This window comes from Salvelinus fontinalis, chromosome 21 (genome assembly GCF_029448725.1).
Source record: "Salvelinus fontinalis isolate EN_2023a chromosome 21, ASM2944872v1, whole genome shotgun sequence".
Lineage (NCBI taxonomy): Eukaryota > Metazoa > Chordata > Actinopteri > Salmoniformes > Salmonidae > Salvelinus > Salvelinus fontinalis.
The window spans coordinates 4,540,385-4,566,391 of NC_074685.1; the positions used below are offsets into that span (position 1 = coordinate 4,540,385).

At 46.3% G+C, this 26,007-nt stretch overlaps 1 protein-coding gene across 1 annotated transcript in view; it reads right to left on the reverse strand.

Moving 5' to 3' along the window:
- Window positions 1-16,726, reverse strand: part of LOC129818064 (phospholipid phosphatase-related protein type 1) — a 30,169-nt gene extending 13,443 nt beyond the window's left edge. The window contains exons 1-3 of the mRNA XM_055873607.1: window positions 16,542-16,726; window positions 9,322-9,419; window positions 1,267-1,455 (exon numbers count right to left, since the gene is read on the reverse strand). Coding sequence (XP_055729582.1) covers window positions 1,267-1,455; window positions 9,322-9,381 — 249 coding nt within the window. The 5' untranslated portion in view covers window positions 9,382-9,419; window positions 16,542-16,726. The remainder of the gene's footprint in view (window positions 1-1,266; window positions 1,456-9,321; window positions 9,420-16,541) is intronic.
- Between the last annotated feature and the right edge of the window lie 9,281 nt (window positions 16,727-26,007).

The following is a 26,007-nucleotide window of genomic DNA, read 5'->3' on the forward strand; positions in this document are numbered from 1 at the left end:
GAGAGAGGAGAGAGAGGAGAGAGAGAGTGGGCAAAGAGAGAGAGAGAGGAGAGAGAGAGAGAGGAGAGAGAGAGTGGGCAAAGAGAGAGAGAGGAGAGAGAGAGAGAGAGAGAGAGGAGAGAGAGAGTGGGCAAAGAGAGAGAGAGAGAGAGAGAGAGGAGAGAGAGTGGGTAAAGAGAGAGAGAGAGAGAGGAGAGAGAGGAGAGAGAGAGTGGGCAAAGAGAGAGAGAGAGAGAGGAGAGAGAGGAGAGAGAGAGTGGGCAAAGAGAGAGAGAGAGGAGAGAGAGAGAGAGGAGAGAGAGAGTGGGCAAAGAGAGAGAGAGAGAGAGAGAGAGAGAGAGAGAGAGAGAGAGAGGAGAGAGAGAGTGGGCAGAGAGAGAGAGAGAGAGGAGAGAGAGAGTGGGCAAAGAGAGAGAGAGAGAGGAGAGAGAGAGTGGGCAAAGAGAGAGAGAGAGAGGAGAGAGAGAGTGGGCAAAGAGAGAGAGAGAGGAGAGAGAGAGTGGGCAAAGAGAGAGAGAGAGAGAGGAGAGAGAGGAGAGAGAGAGTGGGCAAAGAGAGAGAGAGAGGAGAGAGAGAGAGAGGAGAGAGAGAGTGGGCAAAGAGAGAGAGAGAGAGAGAGAGAGAGAGAGGAGAGAGAGAGTGGGCAAAGAGAGAGAGAGAGAGAGAGAGGAGAGAGAGTGGGTAAAGAGAGAGAGAGAGAGAGGAGAGAGAGGAGAGAGAGAGTGGGCAAAGAGAGAGAGAGAGAGAGGAGAGAGAGGAGAGAGAGAGTGGGCAAAGAGAGAGAGAGAGGAGAGAGAGAGAGAGGAGAGAGAGAGTGGGCAAAGAGAGAGAGAGAGAGAGAGAGAGAGAGAGAGAGGAGAGAGAGAGTGGGCAAAGAGAGAGAGAGAGAGGAGAGAGAGAGTGGGCAAAGAGAGAGAGAGAGAGGAGAGAGAGAGTGGGCAAAGAGAGAGAGAGAGAGGAGAGAGAGAGTGGGCAAAGAGAGAGAGAGAGAGGAGAGAGAGAGTGGGCAAAGAGAGAGAGAGAGAGGAGAGAGAGAGTGGGCAAAGAGAGAGAGAGAGAGGAGAGAGAGAGTGGGCAAAGAGAGAGAGAGAGAGGAGAGAGAGAGTGGGCAAAGAGAGAGAGAGAGAGGAGAGAGAGTGGGCAAAGAGAGAGAGAGAGGAGAGAGAGTGGGCAAAGAGATAGAGAGAGTGGGTAAAGAGAGAGAAAGAGAGAGAAAGATCCAGAGCCAGCAAGATAGACAGAGTCAGTCAGTAACCTAGTACTCACGATGGTGGTGGGAACAGCGGCGACCACGCAGTAGAGGATGAGGGGAGGGATGAAGCTGCTCTCGTCCACCCCGGGGTACGGCTTCATCAGGTCAGCATCGTTGCAGAAGAACCCCTGAACGTGGACGCCGAACGTGTCGGTCAGCTCAAAGTAGTAGGTCAGGAGGACGGTCCCAGCCATGATCACCAGCTGGAGAGACAACATCAGGGAGAGATCAGGCTGGAACCCTAACCTAAATACAACCTGACTTAACTCAAACACAACCTAACCTAACCTAAATACGACCTGACTTAACTCAAAGTAGTAGGTCAGGAGGATGGTCCCTGTCATTATCACCAGATGGAGAGACAACATCAGGGAGAACCCAAATAATGTAGCAGACTGTGTGTCTAACCACAACCAAACCCAAACGTAATGTAGCAGACTGTGTGTCTAACCACAACCAAACCCAAATAATGTAGCAGACTGTGTGTCTAACCACAACCAAACCCAAACGTAATGTAACAGACTGTCTAACCACAACCAAACCCAAACGTAATGTAACAGACTGTGTGTCTAACCACAACCAAACCCAAACGTAATGTAGCAGACTGTCTAACCACAACCAAACCCAAACGTAATGTAGCAGACTGTCTAACCACAACCAAACCCAAACGTAATGTAGCAGACTGTCTAACCACAACCAAACCCAAACGTAATGTAACAGACTGTCTAACCACAACCAAACCCAAACGTAATGTATCAGACTGTCTAACCACAACCAAACCCAAACGTAATGTAGCAGACTGTGTGTCTAACCACAACCAAACCCAAACGTAATGTAACAGACTGTGTGTCTAACCACAACCAAACCCAAACGTAATGTAGCAGACTGTGTGTCTAACCACAACCAAACCCAAATAATGTAGCAGACTGTGTGTCTAACCACAACCAAACCCAAACGTAATGTAACAGACTGTCTAACCACAACCAAACCCAAACGTAATGTAACAGACTGTGTGTCTAACCACAACCAAACCCAAACGTAATGTAACAGACTGTGTGTCTAACCACAACCAAACCCAAACGTAATGTAGCAGACTGTCTAACCACAACCAAACCCAAACGTAATGTAGCAGACTGTGTGTCTAACCACAACCAAACCCAAACGTAATGTAGCAGACTGTCTAACCACAACCAAACCCAAACGTAATGTAGCAGACTGTCTAACCACAACCAAACCCAAACGTAATGTAGCAGACTGTCTAACCACAACCAAACCCAAACGTAATGTAGCAGACTGTCTAACCACAACCAAACCCAAACGTAATGTAGCAGACTGTCTAACCACAACCAAACCCAAACGTAATGTAGCAGACTGTGTGTCTAACCACAACCAAACCCAAACGTAATGTAACAGACTGTCTAACCACAACCAAACCCAAACGTAATGTAACAGACTGTCTAACCACAACCAAACCCAAACGTAATGTAACAGACTGTCTAACCACAACCAAACCCAAACGTAATGTAGCAGACTGTGTGTCTAACCACAACCAAACCCAAACGTAATGTAACAGAATGTCTAACCACAACCAAACCCAAACGTAATGTAGCAGACTGTCTAACCACAACCAAACCCAAACGTAATGTAGCAGACTGTGTGTCTAACCAAACCCAAACGTAATGTAGCAGACTGTGTGTCTAACCACAACCAAACCCAAACGTAATGTAACAGACTGTCTAACCACAACCAAACCCAAACGTAATGTAACAGACTGTCTAACCACAACCAAACCCAAACATAATGTAGCAGACTGTGTGTCTAACCACAACCAAACCCAAACGTAATGTAACAGACTGTGTGTCTAACCAAACCCAAACGTAATGTAGCAGACTGTGTGTCTAACCACAACCAAACCCAAACGTAATGTAACAGACTGTGTGTCTAACCAAACCCAAACGTAATGTAGCAGACTGTGTGTCTAACCACAACCAAACCCAAACGTAATGTAGCAGACTGTGTGTCTAACCAAACCCAAACGTAATGTAACAGACTGTGTGTCTAACCACAACCAAACCCAAACGTAATGTAGCAGACTGTGTGTCTAACCACAACCAAACCCAAACGTAATGTAGCAGACTGTGTGTCTAACCAAACGTAATGTAGCAGACTGTGTGTCTAACCAAACCCAAACGTAATGTAGCAGACTGTGTGTCTAACCAAACCCAAACGTAATGTAACAGACTGTGTGTCTAACCAAACCCAAACGTAATGTAGCAGACTGTGTGTCTAACCACAACCAAACCAAAACGTAATGTAACAGACTGTGTGTCTAACCACAACCAAACCCAAACGTAATGTAACAGACTGTGTGTCTAACCACAACCAAACCCAAACGTAATGTAGCAGACTGTGTGTCTAACCACAACCAAACCCAAACGTAATGTAGCAGACTGTGTCTAACCAAACCCAAACGTAATGTAACAGACTGTGTGTCTAACCACAACCAAACCCAAACGTAATGTAACAGACTGTGTGTCTAACCACAACCAAACCAAAACGTAATGTAGCAGACTGTGTGTCTAACCAAACCCAAACGTAATGTAGCAGACTGTGTGTCTAACCACAACCAAACCCAAACGTAATGTAGCAGACTGTGTGTCTAACCACAACCAAACCCAAACGTAATGTAGCAGACTGTGTGTCTAACCACAACCAAACCCAAACGTAATGTAACAGAATGTCTAACCACAACCAAACCCAAACGTAATGTAGCAGACTGTCTAACCACAACCAAACCCAAACGTAATGTAGCAGACTGTGTGTCTAACCAAACCCAAACGTAATGTAGCAGACTGTGTGTCTAACCACAACCAAACCCAAACGTAATGTAACAGACTGTCTAACCACAACCAAACCCAAACGTAATGTAACAGACTGTCTAACCACAACCAAACCCAAACATAATGTAGCAGACTGTGTGTCTAACCACAACCAAACCCAAACGTAATGTAACAGACTGTGTGTCTAACCAAACCCAAACGTAATGTAGCAGACTGTGTGTCTAACCACAACCAAACCCAAACGTAATGTAACAGACTGTGTGTCTAACCAAACCCAAACGTAATGTAGCAGACTGTGTGTCTAACCACAACCAAACCCAAACGTAATGTAGCAGACTGTGTGTCTAACCAAACCCAAACGTAATGTAACAGACTGTGTGTCTAACCACAACCAAACCCAAACGTAATGTAGCAGACTGTGTGTCTAACCACAACCAAACCCAAACGTAATGTAGCAGACTGTGTGTCTAACCAAACGTAATGTAGCAGACTGTGTGTCTAACCAAACCCAAACGTAATGTAGCAGACTGTGTGTCTAACCAAACCCAAACGTAATGTAACAGACTGTGTGTCTAACCAAACCCAAACGTAATGTAGCAGACTGTGTGTCTAACCACAACCAAACCAAAACGTAATGTAACAGACTGTGTGTCTAACCACAACCAAACCCAAACGTAATGTAACAGACTGTGTGTCTAACCACAACCAAACCCAAACGTAATGTAGCAGACTGTGTGTCTAACCACAACCAAACCCAAACGTAATGTAGCAGACTGTGTCTAACCAAACCCAAACGTAATGTAACAGACTGTGTGTCTAACCACAACCAAACCCAAACGTAATGTAACAGACTGTGTGTCTAACCACAACCAAACCAAAACGTAATGTAGCAGACTGTGTGTCTAACCAAACCCAAACGTAATGTAGCAGACTGTGTGTCTAACCACAACCAAACCCAAACGTAATGTAGCAGACTGTGTGTCTAACCACAACCAAACCCAAACGTAATGTAACAGACTGTGTGTCTAACCACAACCAAACCCAAACGTAATGTAACAGACTGTGTGTCTAACCACAACCAAACCCAAACGTAATGTAGCAGACTGTCTAACCACAACCAAACCCAAACGTAATGTAGCAGACTGTGTGTCTAACCACAACCAAACCCAAACGTAATGTAACAGACTGTGTGTCTAACCACAACCAAACCCAAACGTAATGTAGCAGACTGTCTAACCACAACCAAACCCAAACGTAATGTAACAGACTGTCTAACCACAACCAAACCCAAACGTAATGTAGCAGACTGTCTAACCACAACCAAACCCAAACGTAATGTAACAGACTGTCTAACCACAACCAAACCCAAACGTAATGTAGCAGACTGTCTAACCACAACCAAACCCAAACGTAATGTAGCAGACTGTCTAACCACAACCAAACCCAAACGTAATGTAGCAGACTGTCTAACCACAACCAAACCCAAACGTAATGTAGCAGACTGTCTAACCACAACCAAACCCAAACGTAATGTAGCAGACTGTGTGTCTAACCACAACCAAACCCAAACGTAATGTAGCAGACTGTGTGTCTAACCACAACCAAACCCAAACGTAATGTAACAGACTGTGTGTCTAACCACAACCAAACCCAAACGTAATGTAACAGACTGTGTCTAACCACAACCAAACCCAAACGTAATGTAACAGACTGTGTGTCTAACCACAACCAAACCCAAACGTAATGTAGCAGACTGTGTGTCTAACCACAACCAAACCCAAACGTAATGTAGCAGACTGTGTGTCTAACCACAACCAAACCCAAACGTAATGTAACAGACTGTCTAACCACAACCAAACCCAAACGTAATGTAGCAGACTGTGTGTCTAACCACAACCAAACCCAAACGTAATGTAGCAGACTGTGTGTCTAACCACAACCAAACCCAAACGTAATGTAGCAGACTGTCTAACCACAACCAAACCCAAACGTAATGTAGCAGACTGTCTAACCACGACCAAACCCAAACGTAATGTAGCAGACTGTCTAACCACGACCAAACCCAAACGTAATGTAGCAGACTGTGTGTCTAACCACAACCAAACCCAAACGTAATGTAGCAGACTGTGTGTCTAACCACAACCAAACCCAAACGTAATGTAGCAGACTGTGTGTCTAACCACAACCAAACCCAAACGTAATGTAGCAGACTGTCTAACCACAACCAAACCCAAACGTAATGTAGCAGACTGTCTAACCACAACCAAACCCAAACGTAATGTAACAGACTGTCTAACCACAACCAAACCCAAACGTAATGTAACAGACTGTCTAACCACAACCAAACCCAAACGTAATGTAGCAGACTGTGTGTCTAACCACAACCAAACCCAAACGTAATGTAGCAGACTGTCTAACCACAACCAAACCCAAACGTAATGTAGCAGACTGTCTAACCACAACCAAACCCAAACGTAATGTAACAGACTGTGTGTCTAACCACAACCAAACCCAAACGTAATGTAACAGACTGTCTAACCACAACCAAACCCAAACGTAATGTAACAGACTGTCTAACCACAACCAAACCCAAACGTAATGTAACAGACTGTGTGTCTAACCACAACCAAACCCAAACGTAATGTAGCAGACTGTCTAACCACAACCAAACCCAAACGTAATGTAGCAGACTGTCTAACCACGACCAAACCCAAACGTAATGTAGCAGACTGTGTGTCTAACCACAACCAAACCCAAACGTAATGTAGCAGACTGTCTAACCACAACCAAACCCAAACGTAATGTAACAGACTGTCTAACCACAACCAAACCCAAACGTAATGTAGCAGACTGTGTGTCTAACCAAACCCAAACCCAAACGTAATGTAACAGACTGTCTAACCACAACCAAACCCAAACGTAATGTAGCAGACTGTGTGTCTAACCAAACCCAAACGTAATGTAGCAGACTGTGTGTCTAACCACAACCAAACCCAAACGTAATGTAACAGACTGTGTGTCTAACCACAACCAAACCCAAACGTAATGTAGCAGACTGTGTGTCTAACCACAACCAAACCCAAACGTAATGTAACAGACTGTGTGTCTAACCACAACCAAACCCAAACATAATGTAGCAGGCTGTGTGTCTAACCACAACCAAACCCAAACGTAATGTAGCAGACTGTCTAACCACAACCAAACCCAAACGTAATGTAGCAGACTGTCTAACCACAACCAAACCCAAACGTAATGTAGCAGACTGTCTAACCACAACCAAACCCAAACGTAATGTAACAGACTGTCTAACCACAACCAAACCCAAATAATGTAGCAGACTGTCTAACCACAACCAAACCCAAACGTAATGTAACAGACTGTGTGTCTAACCACAACCAAACCCAAACGTAATGTAGCAGACTGTCTAACCACAACCAAACCCAAACGTAATGTAGCAGACTGTGTGTCTAACCACAACCAAACCCAAACGTAATGTAGCAGGCTGTCTAACCACAACCAAACCCAAACGTAATGTAGCAGACTGTCTAACCACAACCAAACCCAAACGTAATGTAGCAGACTGTCTAACCACAACCAAACCCAAACGTAATGTAGCAGACTGTCTAACCACAACCAAACCCAAACGTAATGTAGCAGACTGTCTAACCACAACCAAACCCAAACGTAATGTAACAGACTGTGTGTCTAACCACAACCAAACCCAAACGTAATGTAGCAGACTGTCTAACCACAACCAAACCCAAACGTAATGTAGCAGACTGTCTAACCACAACCAAACCCAAACGTAATGTAGCAGACTGTCTAACCACAACCAAACCCAAACGTAATGTAACAGACTGTGTGTCTAACCACAACCAAACCCAAACGTAATGTAGCAGACTGTCTAACCACAACCAAACCCAAACGTAATGTAGCAGACTGTCTAACCACAACCAAACCCAAACGTAATGTAACAGACTGTCTAACCACAACCAAACCCAAACGTAATGTAGCAGGCTGTGTGTCTAACCACAACCAAACCCAAACGTAATGTAGCAGACTGTGTGTCTAACCACAACCAAACCCAAATAATGTAGCAGACTGTCTAACCACAACCAAACCCAAACGTAATGTAACAGACTGTGTGTCTAACCACAACCAAACCCAAACGTAATGTAGCAGACTGTCTAACCACAACCAAACCCAAACGTAATGTAGCAGACTGTGTGTCTAACCACAACCAAACCCAAACGTAATGTAGCAGACTGTCTAACCACAACCAAACCCAAACGTAATGTAGCAGACTGTCTAACCACAACCAAACCCAAACGTAATGTAGCAGACTGTCTAACCACAACCAAACCCAAACGTAATGTAACAGACTGTGTGTCTAACCACAACCAAACCCAAACGTAATGTAGCAGACTGTGTGTCTAACCACAACCAAACCCAAACGTAATGTAGCAGACTGTGTGTCTAACCACAACCAAACCCAAACGTAATGTAGCAGACTGTGTGTCTAACCACAACCAAAGATATGTGGCTGGAGGGGGTTACAGCATTTCTTTCACATGACCCATCAATTTAGACACGTGTGTCTGGGTAAGAGTCAGCTAATATTTCTCTTGACACTTTTTTAATTTTGATATTGCTACTATACAAGTAACTATTTCACTGTATCGTTTACACCTTCTGTTTCCTGCGCATGTGACAAATAAACGTTGATTGTATTTGATGTAGTGTGTGTTTACCAGAGACGGTAATGTGACGAACAACAGGACCTGCACCCAAGTCAGATGAGGACATAACGTTAGCACTAAGGACTAGATAAAGTGGAGTTTTACCTGGAGTTTTTCCCCTTATTGTAGGCTGCTACTTTTAGTCTTGACATCTTCGGTTGCTTACTACACTACCTTACTCCCTCTGTTTAGCACATGGCCTCACAAGTGAATCCTGAAAAGGGTATAGAAGACGTGGAGGAAGAAATTCACCTGGTTTCATCGGAAAGGTTCTTGGTCAACTAAATTAATGTGAGGACAATGTTAGCATTACATGGAAGTCTAGTTTTTTACCAACTCTTCTTTGGTCTCTATGAGAGATCCACCAGACAGACAGTCTTACCTCTAAGATCACTGTACTACCTGTTATTAGGTAACACCAGACAGACTGACACTTCTCCAATCACTGTACTACCTGTTATTAGGTAACACCAGACAGACTGACACTTACCTCTACGAAGATGAAACAGGGGATGATGGAGTAACTGCGCTGGGTGTTGTCAGAAGCCATGTTGTCTCAGCAAGGAACGGATCAGTCTGGATCTCAGTCTACAGGAGATGAAGGACTGTTAAAATCATGAAATATTGGGAGTCCATTCTGATTCCCATTCCTAAGTTCCTGGAGTCTGGAATTGACTCCAAGAGGAGTCAATTTCAAACCATGAACTGATTCCAGAAAAAGACTAAACACAATGTAACAGGAGAGAGGGTGACTTGACAACGTACAGTGAAACTACAATACAGGGTTAAACATTCAAAAAACACTGGCTGCATAAAGTACATGTGTTATATACAAACAGGGTTGGCAAATAGACTCGTCTCTGAGCACTGACAAGAGAGTTGGTAAAGAGCGGGAACAAGAGGAGAGAGTTGGTATAGAGCGGGGGAAGAGGGGAGAGAGTTGGTAAAGAGGAGAGAGAGTTGGTATAGAGTTGGTAAAGAGGAGAGAGTTGGTAAAGAGGAGAGAGAGTTGGTAAAGAGGAGAGAGAGTTGGTATAGAGCGGGGGAAGAGGAGAGAGAGTTGGTATAGAGCGGGGGAAGAGGGGAGAGTTGGTAAAGAGCGGGAACAAGAGGAGAGAGTTGGTATAGAGCGGGAACAAGAGGAGAGAGTTGGTATAGAGCGGGGGAAGAGGAGAGAGAGTTGGTATAGAGCGGGGGAAGAGGGGAGAGTTGGTAAAGAGCGGGGGAAAGAGGAGAGAGTTGGTAAAGAGCGGGGAAAGAGGAGAGAGTTGGTAAAGAGCGGGGGAAAGAGGAGAGAGTTGGTATAGAGCGGGGGAAGAGGGGAGAGAGTTGGTAAAGAGGAGAGAGAGTTGGTATAGAGTTGGTAAAGAGGAGAGAGAGTTGGTAAAGAGGAGAGAGAGTTGGTATAGAGCGGGGGAAGAGGAGAGAGAGTTGGTAAAGAGCGGGGGAAGAGGAGAGAGAGTTGGTATAGAGCGGGGGAAGAGGAGAGAGAGTTGGTATAGAGCAGAGGAAGAGGGGAGAGTTGGTATAGAGCGGGGGAAGAGGGGAGAGTTGGTATAGAGCGGGGGAAGAGGAGAGAGTTGGTAAAGAGCGGGGGAAGAGGAGAGAGTTGGTAAAGAGCGGGGGAAGAGGAGAGAGTTGGTATAGAGCGGGGGAAAGAGGAGAGAGTTGGTATAGAGCGGGGAAAGAGGAGAGAGTTGGTATAGAGCGGAGGAAGAGGGGAGAGTTGGTATAGAGCGGAGGAAGAGGGGAGAGTTGGTATAGAGCAGAGGAAGAGGGGAGAGTTGGTATAGAGCAGAGGAAGAGGGGAGAGTTGGTATAGAGCAGAGGAAGAGGGGAGAGTTGGTATAGAGCAGAGGAAGAGGGGAGAGTTGGTATAGAGCAGAGGAAGAGGGGACAATTGGTAAATAGCAGAGGAAGAGGGGAGAGTTGGTAAATAGCAGAGGAAGAGGGGAGAGTTGGTATAGAGCAGAGGAAGAGGGGAGAGTTGGTATAGAGCAGAGGAAGAGGGGAGAGTTGGTATAGAGCAGAGGAAGAGGGGAGAATTGGTAAATAGCAGAGGAAGAGGGGAGAGTTGGTATAGAGCGGAGGAAGAGGGGAGAGTTGGTATAGAGCAGAGGAAGAGGGGAGAGTTGGTATAGAGCAGAGGAAGAGGGGAGAATTGGTAAAGAGGGGAGGAAGAGGGGAGAGTTGGTAAAGAGCAGAGGAAGAGGGGAGAGTTGGTATAGAGCAGAGGAAGAGGGGAGAGTTGGTATAGAGCAGAGGAAGAGGGGAGAGTTGGTATAGAGCAGAGGAAGAGGGGAGAGTTAGTAAAGAGCAGAGGAAGAGGGGAGAGTTGGTAAAGAGCAGAGGAAGAGGGGAGAGTTGGTAAAGAGGGGAGGAAGAGGGGAGAGTTGGTAAAGAGGGGAGGAAGAGGGGAGAGTTGGTAAAGAGGGGAGGAAGAGGGGAGAGTTGGTAAAGAGCGGAGGAAGAGGGGAGAGTTGGTAAAGAGCGGAGGAAGAGGGGAGAGTTGGTATAGAGCGGAGGAAGAGGGGAGAGTTGGTAAAGAGGGGAGGAAGAGGGGAGAGTTAGTAAAGAGGGGAGGAAGAGGGGAGAGTTGGTAAAGAGGGGAGGAAGAGGGGAGAGTTGGTAGAGGGGAGGAAGAGGGGAGAGTTGGTAAAGAGGGGAGGAAGAGGGGAGAGTTGGTAAAGAGGGGAGGAAGAGGGGAGAGTTGGTAAAGAGGGGAGGAAGAGGGGAGAGTTGGTAAAGAGGGGAGGAAGAGGGGAGAGTTGGTAAAGAGCGGAGGAAGAGGGGAGAGTTGGTATAGAGCAGAGGAAGAGGGGAGAGTTGGTAAAGAGGGGAGGAAGAGGGGAGAGTTGGTAAAGAGGGGAGGAAGAGGGGAGAGTTGGTAAAGAGGGGAGGAAGAGGGGAGAGTTGGTAAAGAGGGGAGGAAGAGGGGAGAGTTGGTAAAGAGGGGAGGAAGAGGGGAGAGTTGGTAAAGAGGGGAGGAAGAGGGGAGAGTTGGTAAAGAGGGGAGGAAGAGGGGAGAGTTGGTATAGAGCAGAGGAAGAGGGGAGAGTTGGTAAAGAGCAGAGGAAGAGGGGAGAGTTGGTAAAGAGCAGAGGAAGAGGGGAGAGTTGGTATAGAGCAGAGGAAGAGGGGAGAGTTGGTAAAGAGGGGAGGAAGAGGGGAGAGTTGGTAAAGAGGGGAGGAAGAGGGGAGAGTTGGTAAAGAGGGGAGGAAGAGGGGAGAGTTGGTATAGAGGGGAGGAAGAGGGGAGAGTTGGTATAGAGCAGAGGAAGAGGGGAGAGTTGGTAAAGAGCAGAGGAAGAGGGGAGAGTTGGTATAGAGCAGAGGAAGAGGGGAGAGTTGGTAAAGAGGGGAGGAAGAGGGGAGAGTTGGTAAAGAGGGGAGGAAGAGGGGAGAGTTGGTAAAGAGGGGAGGAAGAGGGGAGAGTTGGTAAAGAGGGGAGGAAGAGGGGAGAGTTGGTAAAGAGGGGAGGAAGAGGGGAGAGTTGGTAAAGAGGGGAGGAAGAGGGGAGAGTTGGTAAAGAGGGGAGGAAGAGGGGAGAGTTGGTAAAGAGGGGAGGAAGAGGGGAGAGTTGGTAAAGAGGGGAGGAAGAGGGGAGAGTTGGTAAAGAGGGGAGGAAGAGGGGAGAGTTGGTAAAGAGGGGAGGAAGAGGGGAGAGTTGGTAAAGAGGGGAGGAAGAGGGGAGAGTTGGTAAAGAGCGGAGGAAGAGGGGAGAGTTGGTATAGAGCAGAGGAAGAGGGGAGAGTTGGTAAAGAGGGGAGGAAGAGGGGAGAGTTGGTAAAGAGGGGAGGAAGAGGGGAGAGTTGGTAAAGAGGGGAGGAAGAGGGGAGAGTTGGTAAAGAGGGGAGGAAGAGGGGAGAGTTGGTAAAGAGGGGAGGAAGAGGGGAGAGTTGGTAAAGAGGGGAGGAAGAGGGGAGAGTTGGTAAAGAGGGGAGGAAGAGGGGAGAGTTGGTATAGAGCAGAGGAAGAGGGGAGAGTTGGTAAAGAGCAGAGGAAGAGGGGAGAGTTGGTAAAGAGCAGAGGAAGAGGGGAGAGTTGGTATAGAGCAGAGGAAGAGGGGAGAGTTGGTAAAGAGGGGAGGAAGAGGGGAGAGTTGGTAAAGAGGGGAGGAAGAGGGGAGAGTTGGTAAAGAGGGGAGGAAGAGGGGAGAGTTGGTATAGAGGGGAGGAAGAGGGGAGAGTTGGTAAAGAGCAGAGGAAGAGGGGAGAGTTGGTATAGAGCAGAGGAAGAGGGGAGAGTTGGTAAAGAGGGGAGGAAGAGGGGAGAGTTGGTAAAGAGCAGAGGAAGAGGGGAGAGTTGGTAAAGAGGGGAGGAAGAGGGGAGAGTTGGTATAGAGCAGAGGAAGAGGGGAGAGTTGGTAAAGAGGGGAGGAAGAGGGGAGAGTTGGTAAAGAGGGGAGGAAGAGGGGAGAGTTGGTAAAGAGGGGAGGAAGAGGGGAGAGTTGGTAAAGAGGGGAGGAAGAGGGGAGAGTTGGTAAAGAGCAGAGGAAGAGGGGAGAGTTGGTATAGAGCAGAGGAAGAGGGGAGAGTTGGTAAAGAGGGGAGGAAGAGGGGAGAGTTGGTATAGAGCAGAGGAAGAGGGGAGAGTTGGTAAAGAGGGGAGGAAGAGGGGAGAGTTGGTAAAGAGGGGAGGAAGAGGGGAGAGTTGGTAAAGAGGGGAGGAAGAGGGGAGAGTTGGTAAAGAGGGGAGGAAGAGGGGAGAGTTGGTATAGAGCAGAGGAAGAGGGGAGAGTTGGTAAAGAGGGGAGGAAGAGGGGAGAGTTGGTAAAGAGCAGAGGACAGAGATAGGAAGAGAGGAGAGGTGAAGCATGGAAGGAAGAGGAAGCAAGCAGAGAGGTTACAGTGGTTCCCAAAGTGGGGGCTTTAGTCCCCATGTGGGGTCCCCTGAGAAAATCTGTACTAATCTTAAATTAGGAACTTAAAAAAAATATAAAAAAATAAGATGTTCCAAAATGAACACGTTCTATAGTTCTATAATCAACATGCAAACAGTTCTAAACACGCTGAAAAAAGTGTTTCTAAACTCATCTCAAACGCCCACTGGAGTTTATAGTTCACCCATTACCACCATTTTATACCACTGCATTACTAATACAGAATCCTAAGTAATATTCTAATGATTCATGTGAATGAGATAATGTGATCATGTGTGTGCGTCACTGATGTCTGTTTGTGTGGAGCTTTGATTAGTTACTGGAATGCATATGTGAACGCTGTGTCATATGAGAAACGAGATATGTTAAAGAGTTGGTGATTTTATTCAATCCATCATTAAAACGGACTTCATAGTCCTGATGCTACGTGTTAGTTTGAATCATTGTCATAGTTGCCCGTCTTTCAGGGGTAAAACATTACAGCGATATAGCTAATAGGCTAGGTGTTTGTTGACGGACTGAGGTGAATGAACCAGCAGCAGGTGATAATTACTGGGGTCATTTTTACTTGCTGCTTTCTAAATAGCATGTTACAGTTTTCTATGATCTAGAAATAAAGGAAATGAGCTCCCATGGGCCATGACAGGGGCGTACCAGGGGGGAGGGGGGGGGCATACCGTGGGCGGGGCGTACCAGGGGGGAGGGGGGGGGCATACCGTGGGCGGGGCGTACCAGGGGGGAGTACCAGGGGGGGGGGAAATACCGGGGGCGGGGCGTACCAGGGGGGAGCATACCGTGGATGGGGCGTACCAGGGGGGGGTACCAGGGGGGCATACCGTGGGCGGGGCGTACCAGGGGGGAGTACCAGTGGGAGGACGCTGTGGAGTTGGTGTGGGAGGACGCTGTGGAGTTGGTGTGGGCGGACGCTGTGGAGTTGGTGTGGGCGGACGCTGTGGAGTTGGTGTGGGCGGACGCTGTGGAGTTGGTGTGGGAGGACGCTGTAGAGTTGGGGTGTGGAGTTGGGGTGTGGGAGCACACTGTGGAGTTGGGGTGTGGGAGGACGCTGTGGAGTTGGGGTGTGGGAGGACGCTGTGGAGTTGGGGGGTGGGAGGACGCTGTGGAGTTGGGGGGTGGGAGGACGCTGTGGAGTTGGGGTGTGGGAGGACGCTGTGGAGTTGGGGGGTGGGAGGACGCTGTGGAGTTGGGGGGTGGGAGGACGCTGTGGAGTTGGGGGGTGGGAGGACGCTGTGGAGTTGGGGGGTGGGAGGACGCTGTGGAGTTGGGGGGTGGGAGGACGCTGTGGAGTTGGGGGGTGGGAGGACGCTGTGGAGTTGGGGGGTGGAGTTGGGGTGTGGGAGGACGCTGTGGAGTTGGGGTGTGGAGTTGGGGTGTGGGAGGACGCTGTGGAGATGGGGTGTGGGAGGACGCTGTGGAGATGGGGTGTGGGAGGACGCTGTGGAGATGGGGTGTGGGAGGACGCTGTGGAGATGGGGTGTGGGAGGACGCTGTGGAGATGGGGTGTGGGAGGACGCTGTGGAGATGGGGTGTGGGAGGACGCTGTGGAGATGGGGTGTGGGAGGACGCTGTGGAGATGGGGTGTGGGAGGACGCTGTGGAGATGGGGTGTGGGAGGACGCTGTGGAGATGGGGTGTGGGAGGACGCTGTGGAGATGGGGTGTGGGAGGACGCTGTGGAGATGGGGTGTGGGAGGACGCTGTGGAGATGGGGTGTGGGAGGACGCTGTGGAGATGGGGTGTGGGAGGACGCTGTGGAGTTGGGGTGTGGGAGGACGCTGTGGAGTTGGGGTGTGGGAGGACGCTGTGGAGTTGGGGTGTGGGAGGACGCTGTGGAGATGGGGTGTGGAGTTGGTGTGGGAGGACGCTGTGGAGATGGGGTGTGGGAGGACGCTGTGGAGATGGGATGTGGGAGGACGCTGTGGAGATGGGGTGTGGGAGGACGCTGTGGAGATGGGGTGTGGGAGGACGATGTGGAGATGGGGTGTGGGAGGACACTGTGGAGTTGGGGTGTGGGAGGACACTGTGGAGTTGGGGTGTGGAGTTGGGGTGTGGAGGACACTGTGGAGTTGGGGTGTGGGAGGCTATGTGTGGCATCATGTGCCATCAGGTTGGAGTTCACAGGGACATCAGAGGAGGAGGATAACGTCACCCTGTCTATGTCATCTTATTCTGACTGATCCTAAATCAGTCCTCCTACTCTGAGACACTTGATACATACGGCCCCAGACCACAACCAAAAGGCGACTGGAATGACACACAGACAAGCAAATTGTCTGTATCACCAACCGTGCTCGCGATTCTACTAATGACGAACAAATGATGTCCATGAATGATTAGCCTACTCTCTCTCTCTCTCTCTCTCTCAGCTCGGTAAATAACTCGAAGCATGAAACTCGAGGACGGTGAGGTAATTATACAACAATCACGGCCTAAATGAGTTTCAGAATGACAGGTGTTAGTCTGAGTTTACGGATCCTCCCTGGTAAAAGACCGTTTAAATAATTAAATGACCCTCGGAGGAGCATGATAGTATCATCCGGTCCTCCCTCCGCAACGCGTGGCTTCATTCTCAGGACTGACCATTGCAACAAAGTAACACTGGCTATATTTAATCGGCTGAAATACAAATGAACACTCCAGCAATGTCGGAACCAATTCCCCATTGCGTTCAGCCACAGTATATGAGCCTATCGACCCGTAGACGCTGTGAGAAGAAGCAAGACAATAGCTGAATAGGCGAGTAGCAACAACAATTTGTCTATTTCTCAACGAGTGGCCGTGGCTGCCACCGTCTGCATCACGGAGAACTTACCGTTTGATGAACGTATATTCCAATGAACGTTCAGATCCATCAAAAGGAATGGAAGAAAATAATGCCCAAACGCGTGCATGCTACTCCATATTGTTAACCACCGTTTCAGCGCTACAGTGTCTGCTCCGAGATGGGTGATGAGAATACCATCCAGTACCCCTCGCAACGGCACACAGAACTGGGAGGAGTCAAAATTGTATTCTTTAAATTTGGCGGATCGCAACCAACTGAAAGGTGCGTACACCGCCACCTGCTGTAGTGGAGAGTGAAGCCGCACAGGGCCTTCCTATTCATCTATTTCTCTCATCTTGCCCTGTGTTTTTTACCTACTGTTCTAGAGTGTGAATTCATTACACTTTGTGACACAAAAAGGACAGGGAAAAGGGAAGAAACACTGCTCTTCCAACTTACCTCCCCACTCTTCCTACACCCATTACACCTCACTACCAACTAACCCTACACCCATTAAAACCTCCCCACTATACCAACTAACCCTGTACCCATTAAAACCTCACCACTATACCAACTAACCCTGCACCCATTAAAACCTCACCACTATACCAACTAACCCTGTACCCATTAAAACCTCCCTCACCACTATACCAACTAACCCTGCACCCATTAAAACCTCACCACTATACCAACTAACCCTGTACCCATTAAAACCTCACCACTATACCAACTAACCCTACACCCATTAAAACCCCCCCACTATACCAACTAACCCTGTCCCCATTAAAACCTCACCACTATACCAACTAACCCTACACCCATTAAAACCTCACCACTATACCAACTAACCCTACACCCATTAAAACCTCCCCACTATACCAACTAACCCTGTACCCATTAAAACCTCACCACTATACCACTATACCAACTAACCCTGTACCCATTAAAACCTTACCACTATACCAACTAACCCTACACCCATTAAAACCTCACCACTATACCAACTAACCCTGTACCCATTAAAACCTCACTACTATACCAACTAACCCTGTACCCATTAAAACCTCACCACTATACCAACTAACCCTACACCCATTAAAACCTCACCACTATACCAACTAACCCTGTACCCATTAAAACCTCACCACTATACCAACTAACCCTACACCCATTAAAACCTCAGCACTATACCAACTAACCCTGCACCCATTAAAACCTCCCTACAAACTAACCCTGTACCCATTAAAATCTCACCACTATACCAACTAACCCTGTACCCATTAAAACCTCACCACTATACCAACTAACCCTACACCCATTAAAACCTCAACACTATACCAACTAACCCTGTACCCATTAAAACCTCACCACTATACCAACTAACCCTACACCCATTAACACCTCCCTCACCACTATACCACACTAACCCTGCACCCATTAAAACCTCCCTCACCACTATACCAACTAACCCTACACCCATTAAAACCTCACCACTATACCAACTAACCCTACACCCATTAAAACCTCACTACTATACCAACTAACCCTGTACCCATTAAAACCTCACCACTATACCAACTAACCCTACACCCATTAAAACCTCAACACTATACCAACTAACCCTGTACCCATTAAAACCTCACCACTATACCAACTAACCCTACACCCATTAAAACCTCCCCACTATACCAACTAACCCTGTACCCATTAAAACCTTACCACTATACCAACTAACCCTACACCCATTAAAACCTCCCCACTATACCAACTAACCCTGTACCCATTAAAACCTCACCACTATACCAACTAACCCTACACCCAATTAAACCTCCCCACTATACCAACTAACCCTGTACCCATTAAAACCTCCCCACTATACCAACTAACCCTGTACCCATTAAAACCTCACCACTATACCAACTAACCCTGTACCGATTAAAACCTCACAACTATACCAACTAACCCTGTACCCATTAAAACCTCGCCACTATACCAACTAACCCTACACCCATTAAAACCTCCCCACTATACCAACTAACCCTGTACCCATCAAAACCTCACTACCAACTAACGCTACACCCATTAAAATCGCACCACTATACCAACTAACCCTGTACCCATTAAAACCTCACTACTATACCAACTAACCCTACACCCATTAAAACCTCCCTCACCACTATACCAACTAACCCTACACCCATTAAAACCTCCCCACTATACCAACTAACCCTACACCCATTAAAACCTCACCACTATACCAACTAACCCTGCACCCATTAAAACCTCACCACTATACCAACTAACCCTATACCCATTAAAACCTCCCCACTATACCAACTAACCCTGTACCCATTAAAACCTCACCACTATACCAACTAACCCTACACCCATTAAAACCTCCCCACTATATCAACTAACCCTGTACCTATTAAAACCTCCCTCACCACTATACCAACTAACCCTGCACCCATTAAAACCTCCCTCACCACTATACCAACTAACCCTACACCAATTAAAACCTCACCACTATACCAACTAACCCTACACCCATTAAAACCTCAACACTATACCAACTAACCCTGTACCCATTAAAACCTCAACACTATAACAACTAACCCTGTACCCATTAAAACCTCACCACTATACCAACTAACCCTACACCCATTAAAACCTCACCACTATACCAACTAACCCTACACCCATTAAAACCTCCCCACTATACCAACTAACCCTGTACCCATTAAAACCTCACCACTCTACCACTATACCAACTAACCCTGTACCCATTAAAACCTTACCACTATACCAACTAACCCTACACCCATTAAAACCTCACCACTATACCAACTAACCCTGTACCCATTAAAACCTCACTACTATACCAACTAACCCTGTACCCATTAAAACCTCACCACTATACCAACTAACCCTACACCCATTAAAACCTCACCACTATACCAACTAACCCTGTACCCATTAAAACCTCACCACTATACCAACTAACCCTACACCCATTAAAACCTCAGCACTATACCAACTAACCCTGCACCCATTAAAACCTCCCTACAAACTAACCCTGTACCCATTAAAATCTCACCACTATACCAACTAACCCTGTACCCATTAAAACCTCACCACTATACCAACTAACCCTACACCCATTAAAACCTCAACACTATACCAACTAACCCTGTACCCATTAAAACCTCACCACTATACCAACTAACCCTACACCCATTAAAACCTCCCTCACCACTATACCACACTAACCCTGCACCCATTAAAACCTCCCTCACCACTATACCAACTAACCCTACACCCATTAAAACCTCACCACTATACCAACTAACCCTACACCCATTAAAACCTCACTACTATACCAACTAACCCTGTACCCATTAAAACCTCACCACTATACAAACTAACCCTACACCCATTAAAACCTCAACACTATACCAACTAACCCTGTACCCATTAAAACCTCACCACTATACCAACTAACCCTACACCCATTAAAACCTCCCCACTATACCAACTAACCCTGTACCCATTAAAACCTCACCACTATACCAACTAACCCTACACCCATTAAAACCTCCCCACTATACCAACTAACCCTGTACCCATTAAAACCTCACCACTATACCAACTAACCCTACACCCAATTAAACCTCCCCACTATACCAACTAACCCTGTACCCATTAAAACCTCCCCACTATACCAACTAACCCTGTACCCATTAAAACCTCACCACTATACCAACTAACCCTGTACCGATTAAAACCTCACAACTATACCAACTAACCCTGTACCCATTAAAACCTCGCCACTATACCAACTAACCCTACACCCATTAAAACCTCCCCACTATACCAACTAACCCTGTACCCATCAAAACCTCACTACCAACTAACGCTACACCCATTAAAATCGCACCACTATACCAACTAACCCTGTACCCATTAAAACCTCACTACTATACCAACTAACCCTACACCCATTAAAACCTCCCTCACCACTATACCAACTAACCCTACACCCATTAAAACCTCCCCACTATACCAACTAACCCTACACCCATTAAAACCTCCCCACTATACCAACTAACCCTGTACCCATTAAAACCTCACCACTATACCAACTAACCCTACACCCATTAAAACCTCCCCACTATACCAACTAACCCTGTACCCATTAAAACCTCACCACTATACCAACTAACCCTACACCCATTAAAACCTCCCCACTATATCAACTAACCCTGTACCTATTAAAACCTCCCTCACCACTATACCAACTAACCCTGCACCCATTAAAACCTCCCTCACCACTATACCAACTAACCCTACACCAATTAAAACCTCACCACTATACCAACTAACCCTACACCCATTAAAACCTCAACACTATACCAACTAACCCTGTACCCATTAAAACCTCAACACTATAACAACTAACCCTGTACCCATTAAAACCTCACCACTATACCAACTAACCCTACACCCATTAAAACCTCCCCACTATACCAACTAACCCTGTACCCATTAAAACCTCACCACTATACCAACTAACCCTACACCCATTAAAACCTCCCCACTATACCAACTAACCCTGTACCCATTAAAACCTCCCCACTATACCAACTAACCCTGTACCCATTAAAACATCACCACTATACCAACTAACCCTACACCCATTAAAACCTCCCCACTATACCAACTAACCCTGTACCCATCAAAACCTCACTACCAACTAACGCTACACCCATTAAAATCGCACCACTATACCAACTAACCCTGTACCCATTAAAACCTCACTACTATACCAACTAACCCTACACCCATTAAAACCTCCCTCACCAATATACCAACTAACCCTACACCCATTAAAACCTCCCCACTATACCAACTAACCCTACACCCATTAAAACCTCACCACTATACCAACTAACCCTGCACCCATTAAAACCTCACCACTATACCAACTAACCCTACACCCATTAAAACCTCCCCACTATACCAACTAACCCTGTACCCATTAAAACCTCACCACTATACCAACTAACCCTACACCCATTAAAACCTCCCCACTATATCAACTAACCCTGTACCCATTAAAACCTCACCACTATACCAACTAACCCTACACCCATTAAAACCTCACCACTATACCAACTATGCCTGTACCCATTAAAACCTCACCACTATACCAACTAACCCTACACCCATTAAAACCTCACCACTATACCAACTAACCCTACACCCATTAAAACCTCACTACTATACCAACTAACCCTGTACCCATTAAAACCTCACCACTATACCAACTAACCCTACACCCATTAAAACCTCAACACTATACCAACTAACCCTGTACCCATTAAAACCTCACCACTATACCAACTAACCCTACACCCATTAAAACCTCCCCACTATACCAACTAACCCTGTACCCATTAAAACCTCACCACTATACCAACTAACCCTACACCCATTAAAACCTCCCCACTATACCAACTAACCCTGTACCCATTAAAACCTCACCACTATACCAACTAACCCTACACCCATTAAAACCTCCCCACTATACCAACTAACCCTGTACCCATTAAAACCTCCCCACTATACCAACTAACCCTGTACCCATTAAAACCTCCCCACTATACCAACTAACCCTACACCCATTAAAACTTCACCACTATACCAACTAACCCTGCACCCATTAAAACCTCACCACTATACCAACTAACCCTACACCCATTAAAACCTCCCCACTATACCAACTAACCCTACACCCATTAAAACCTCCCCACTATACCAACTAACCCTGTACCCATTAAAACCTCACCACTATACCAACTAACCCTACACCCTTTAAAACCTCCCCACTATACCAACTAACCCTGTACCCATTAAAACCTCCCCACTATACCAACTAACCCTGTACCCATTAAAACCTCCCCACTATACCAACTAACCCTACACCCATTAAAACCTCACCACTATACCAACTAACCCTACACCCATTAAAACCTCACCACTATACCAACTAACCCTACACCCATTAAAACCTCACCACTATACCAACTAACCCTACACCCATTAAAACCTCACCACTATACCAACTAACCCTGCACCCATTAAAATCTCATCACTATACCAACTAACCCTACACCCATTAAAACCTCACCACTATACCAACTAACCCTGCACCCATTAAAACCTCACCACTATACCAACTAACCCTGCACCCATTAAAACCTCCCCACTATACCAACTAACCCTGTACCCATTAAAACCTCACTACCAACTAACCCTGTACCCATTAAAACCTCACTACCAACTAACCCTGTACCCATTAAAACCTCCCCACTATACCAACTAACCCTATACCCATTAAAACCTCACCACTATACCAACTAACCCTACACCCATTAAAACCTCACCACTATACCAACTAACCCTACACCCATCAAAACCTCCCCACTATACCAACTAACCCTGCACCCATTAAAACCTCAACACTATACCAACTAACCCTACACCCATTAAAACCTCACCACTATACCAACTAACCCTGCACCCATTAAAACCTCACCACTATACCAACTAACCCTGCACCCATTAAAATCTCCCTCACCACTATACCAACTAACCCTGCACCCATTAAAACCTCCCTCACCACTATACCAACTAACCCTGTGCCCATTAAAACCTCCCCACTGTACCAACTAACCCTATACCCATTAAAACCTCACCACTATACCAAATAACCCTACACCCATTAAAACCTCACCACTATACCAACTAACCCTGTACCCATTAAAACCTCACCACTATACCAACTAACCCTACACCCATTAAAACCTCACCACTATACCAACTAACCCTGCACCCATTAAAACCTCACCACTATACCAACTAACCCTACACCCATTAAAACCTCACCACTATCCCAACTAACCCTGCACCCATTAAAACCTCACCACTATACCAACTAACCCTGCACCCATTAAAACCTCCCCACTATACCAACTAACCCTGTACCCATTAAAACCTCACTACCAACTAACCCTGTACCCATTAAAACCTCACTACCAACTAACCCTGTACCCATTAAAACCTCCCCACTATACCAACTAACCCTATACCCATTAAAACCTCACTACTATACCAACTAACCCTACACCCATTAAAACCTCCCTCACCACTATACCAACTAACCCTACACCCATTAAAACCTCCCCACTATACCAACTAACCCTACACCCATTAAAACCTCACCACTATACCAACTAACCCTGTACCCATTAAAACCTCACCACTATACCAACTAACCCTACACCCATTAAAACCTCCCCACTATACCAACTAACCCTGTACCCATTAAAACCTCACCACTATACCAACTAACCCTACACCCAATTAAACCTCCCCACTATACCAACTAACCCTGTACCCATTAAAACCTCCCCACTATACCAACTAACCCTGTACCCATTAAAACCTCACCACTATACCAACTAACCCTGTACCGATTAAAACCTCACAACTATACCAACTAACCCTGTACCCATTAAAACCTCGCCACTATACCAACTAACCCTACACCCATTAAAACCTCCCCACTATACCAACTAACCCTGTACCCATCAAAACCTCACTACCAACTAACGCTACACCCATTAAAATCGCACCACTATACCAACTAACCCTGTACCCATTAAAACCTCACTACTATACCAACTAACCCTACACCCATTAAAACCTCCCTCACCACTATACCAACTAACCCTACACCCATTAAAACCTCCCCACTATACCAACTAACCCTACACCCATTAAAACCTCCCCACTATACCAACTAACCCTGTACCCATTAAAACCTCACCACTATACCAACTAACCCTACACCCATTAAAACCTCCCCACTATACCAACTAACCCTGTACCCATTAAAACCTCACCACTATACCAACTAACCCTACACCCATTAAAACCTCCCCACTATATCAACTAACCCTGTACCTATTAAAACCTCCCTCACCACTATACCAACTAACCCTGCACCCATTAAAACCTCCCTCACCACTATACCAACTAACCCTACACCAATTAAAACCTCACCACTATACCAACTAACCCTACACCCATTAAAACCTCAACACTATACCAACTAACCCTGTACCCATTAAAACCTCAACACTATAACAACTAACCCTGTACCCATTAAAACCTCACCACTATACCAACTAACCCTACACCCATTAAAACCTCCCCACTATACCAACTAACCCTGTACCCATTAAAACCTCACCACTATACCAACTAACCCTACACCCATTAAAACCTCCCCACTATACCAACTAACCCTGTACCCATTAAAACCTCCCCACTATACCAACTAACCCTGTACCCATTAAAACATCACCACTATACCAACTAACCCTACACCCATTAAAACCTCCCCACTATACCAACTAACCCTGTACCCATCAAAACCTCACTACCAACTAACGCTACACCCATTAAAATCGCACCACTATACCAACTAACCCTGTACCCATTAAAACCTCACTACTATACCAACTAACCCTACACCCATTAAAACCTCCCTCACCAATATACCAACTAACCCTACACCCATTAAAACCTCCCCACTATACCAACTAACCCTACACCCATTAAAACCTCACCACTATACCAACTAACCCTGCACCCATTAAAACCTCACCACTATACCAACTAACCCTACACCCATTAAAACCTCCCCACTATACCAACTAACCCTGTACCCATTAAAACCTCACCACTATACCAACTAACCCTACACCCATTAAAACCTCCCCACTATATCAACTAACCCTGTACCCATTAAAACCTCACCACTATACCAACTAACCCTACACCCAATTAAACCTCCCCACTATACCAACTAACCCTGTACCCATTAAAACCTCCCCACTATACCAACTAACCCTGTACCCATTAAAACCTCACCACTATACCAACTAACCCTGTACCGATTAAAACCTCACAACTATACCAACTAACCCTGTACCCATTAAAACCTCGCCACTATACCAACTAACCCTACACCCATTAAAACCTCCCCACTATACCAACTAACCCTGTACCCATCAAAACCTCACTACCAACTAACGCTACACCCATTAAAATCGCACCACTATACCAACTAACCCTGTACCCATTAAAACCTCACTACTATACCAACTAACCCTACACCCATTAAAACCTCCCTCACCACTATACCAACTAACCCTACACCCATTAAAACCTCCCCACTATACCAACTAACCCTACACCCATTAAAACCTCCCCACTATACCAACTAACCCTGTACCCATTAAAACCTCACCACTATACCAACTAACCCTACACCCATTAAAACCTCCCCACTATACCAACTAACCCTGTACCCATTAAAACCTCACCACTATACCAACTAACCCTACACCCATTAAAACCTCCCCACTATATCAACTAACCCTGT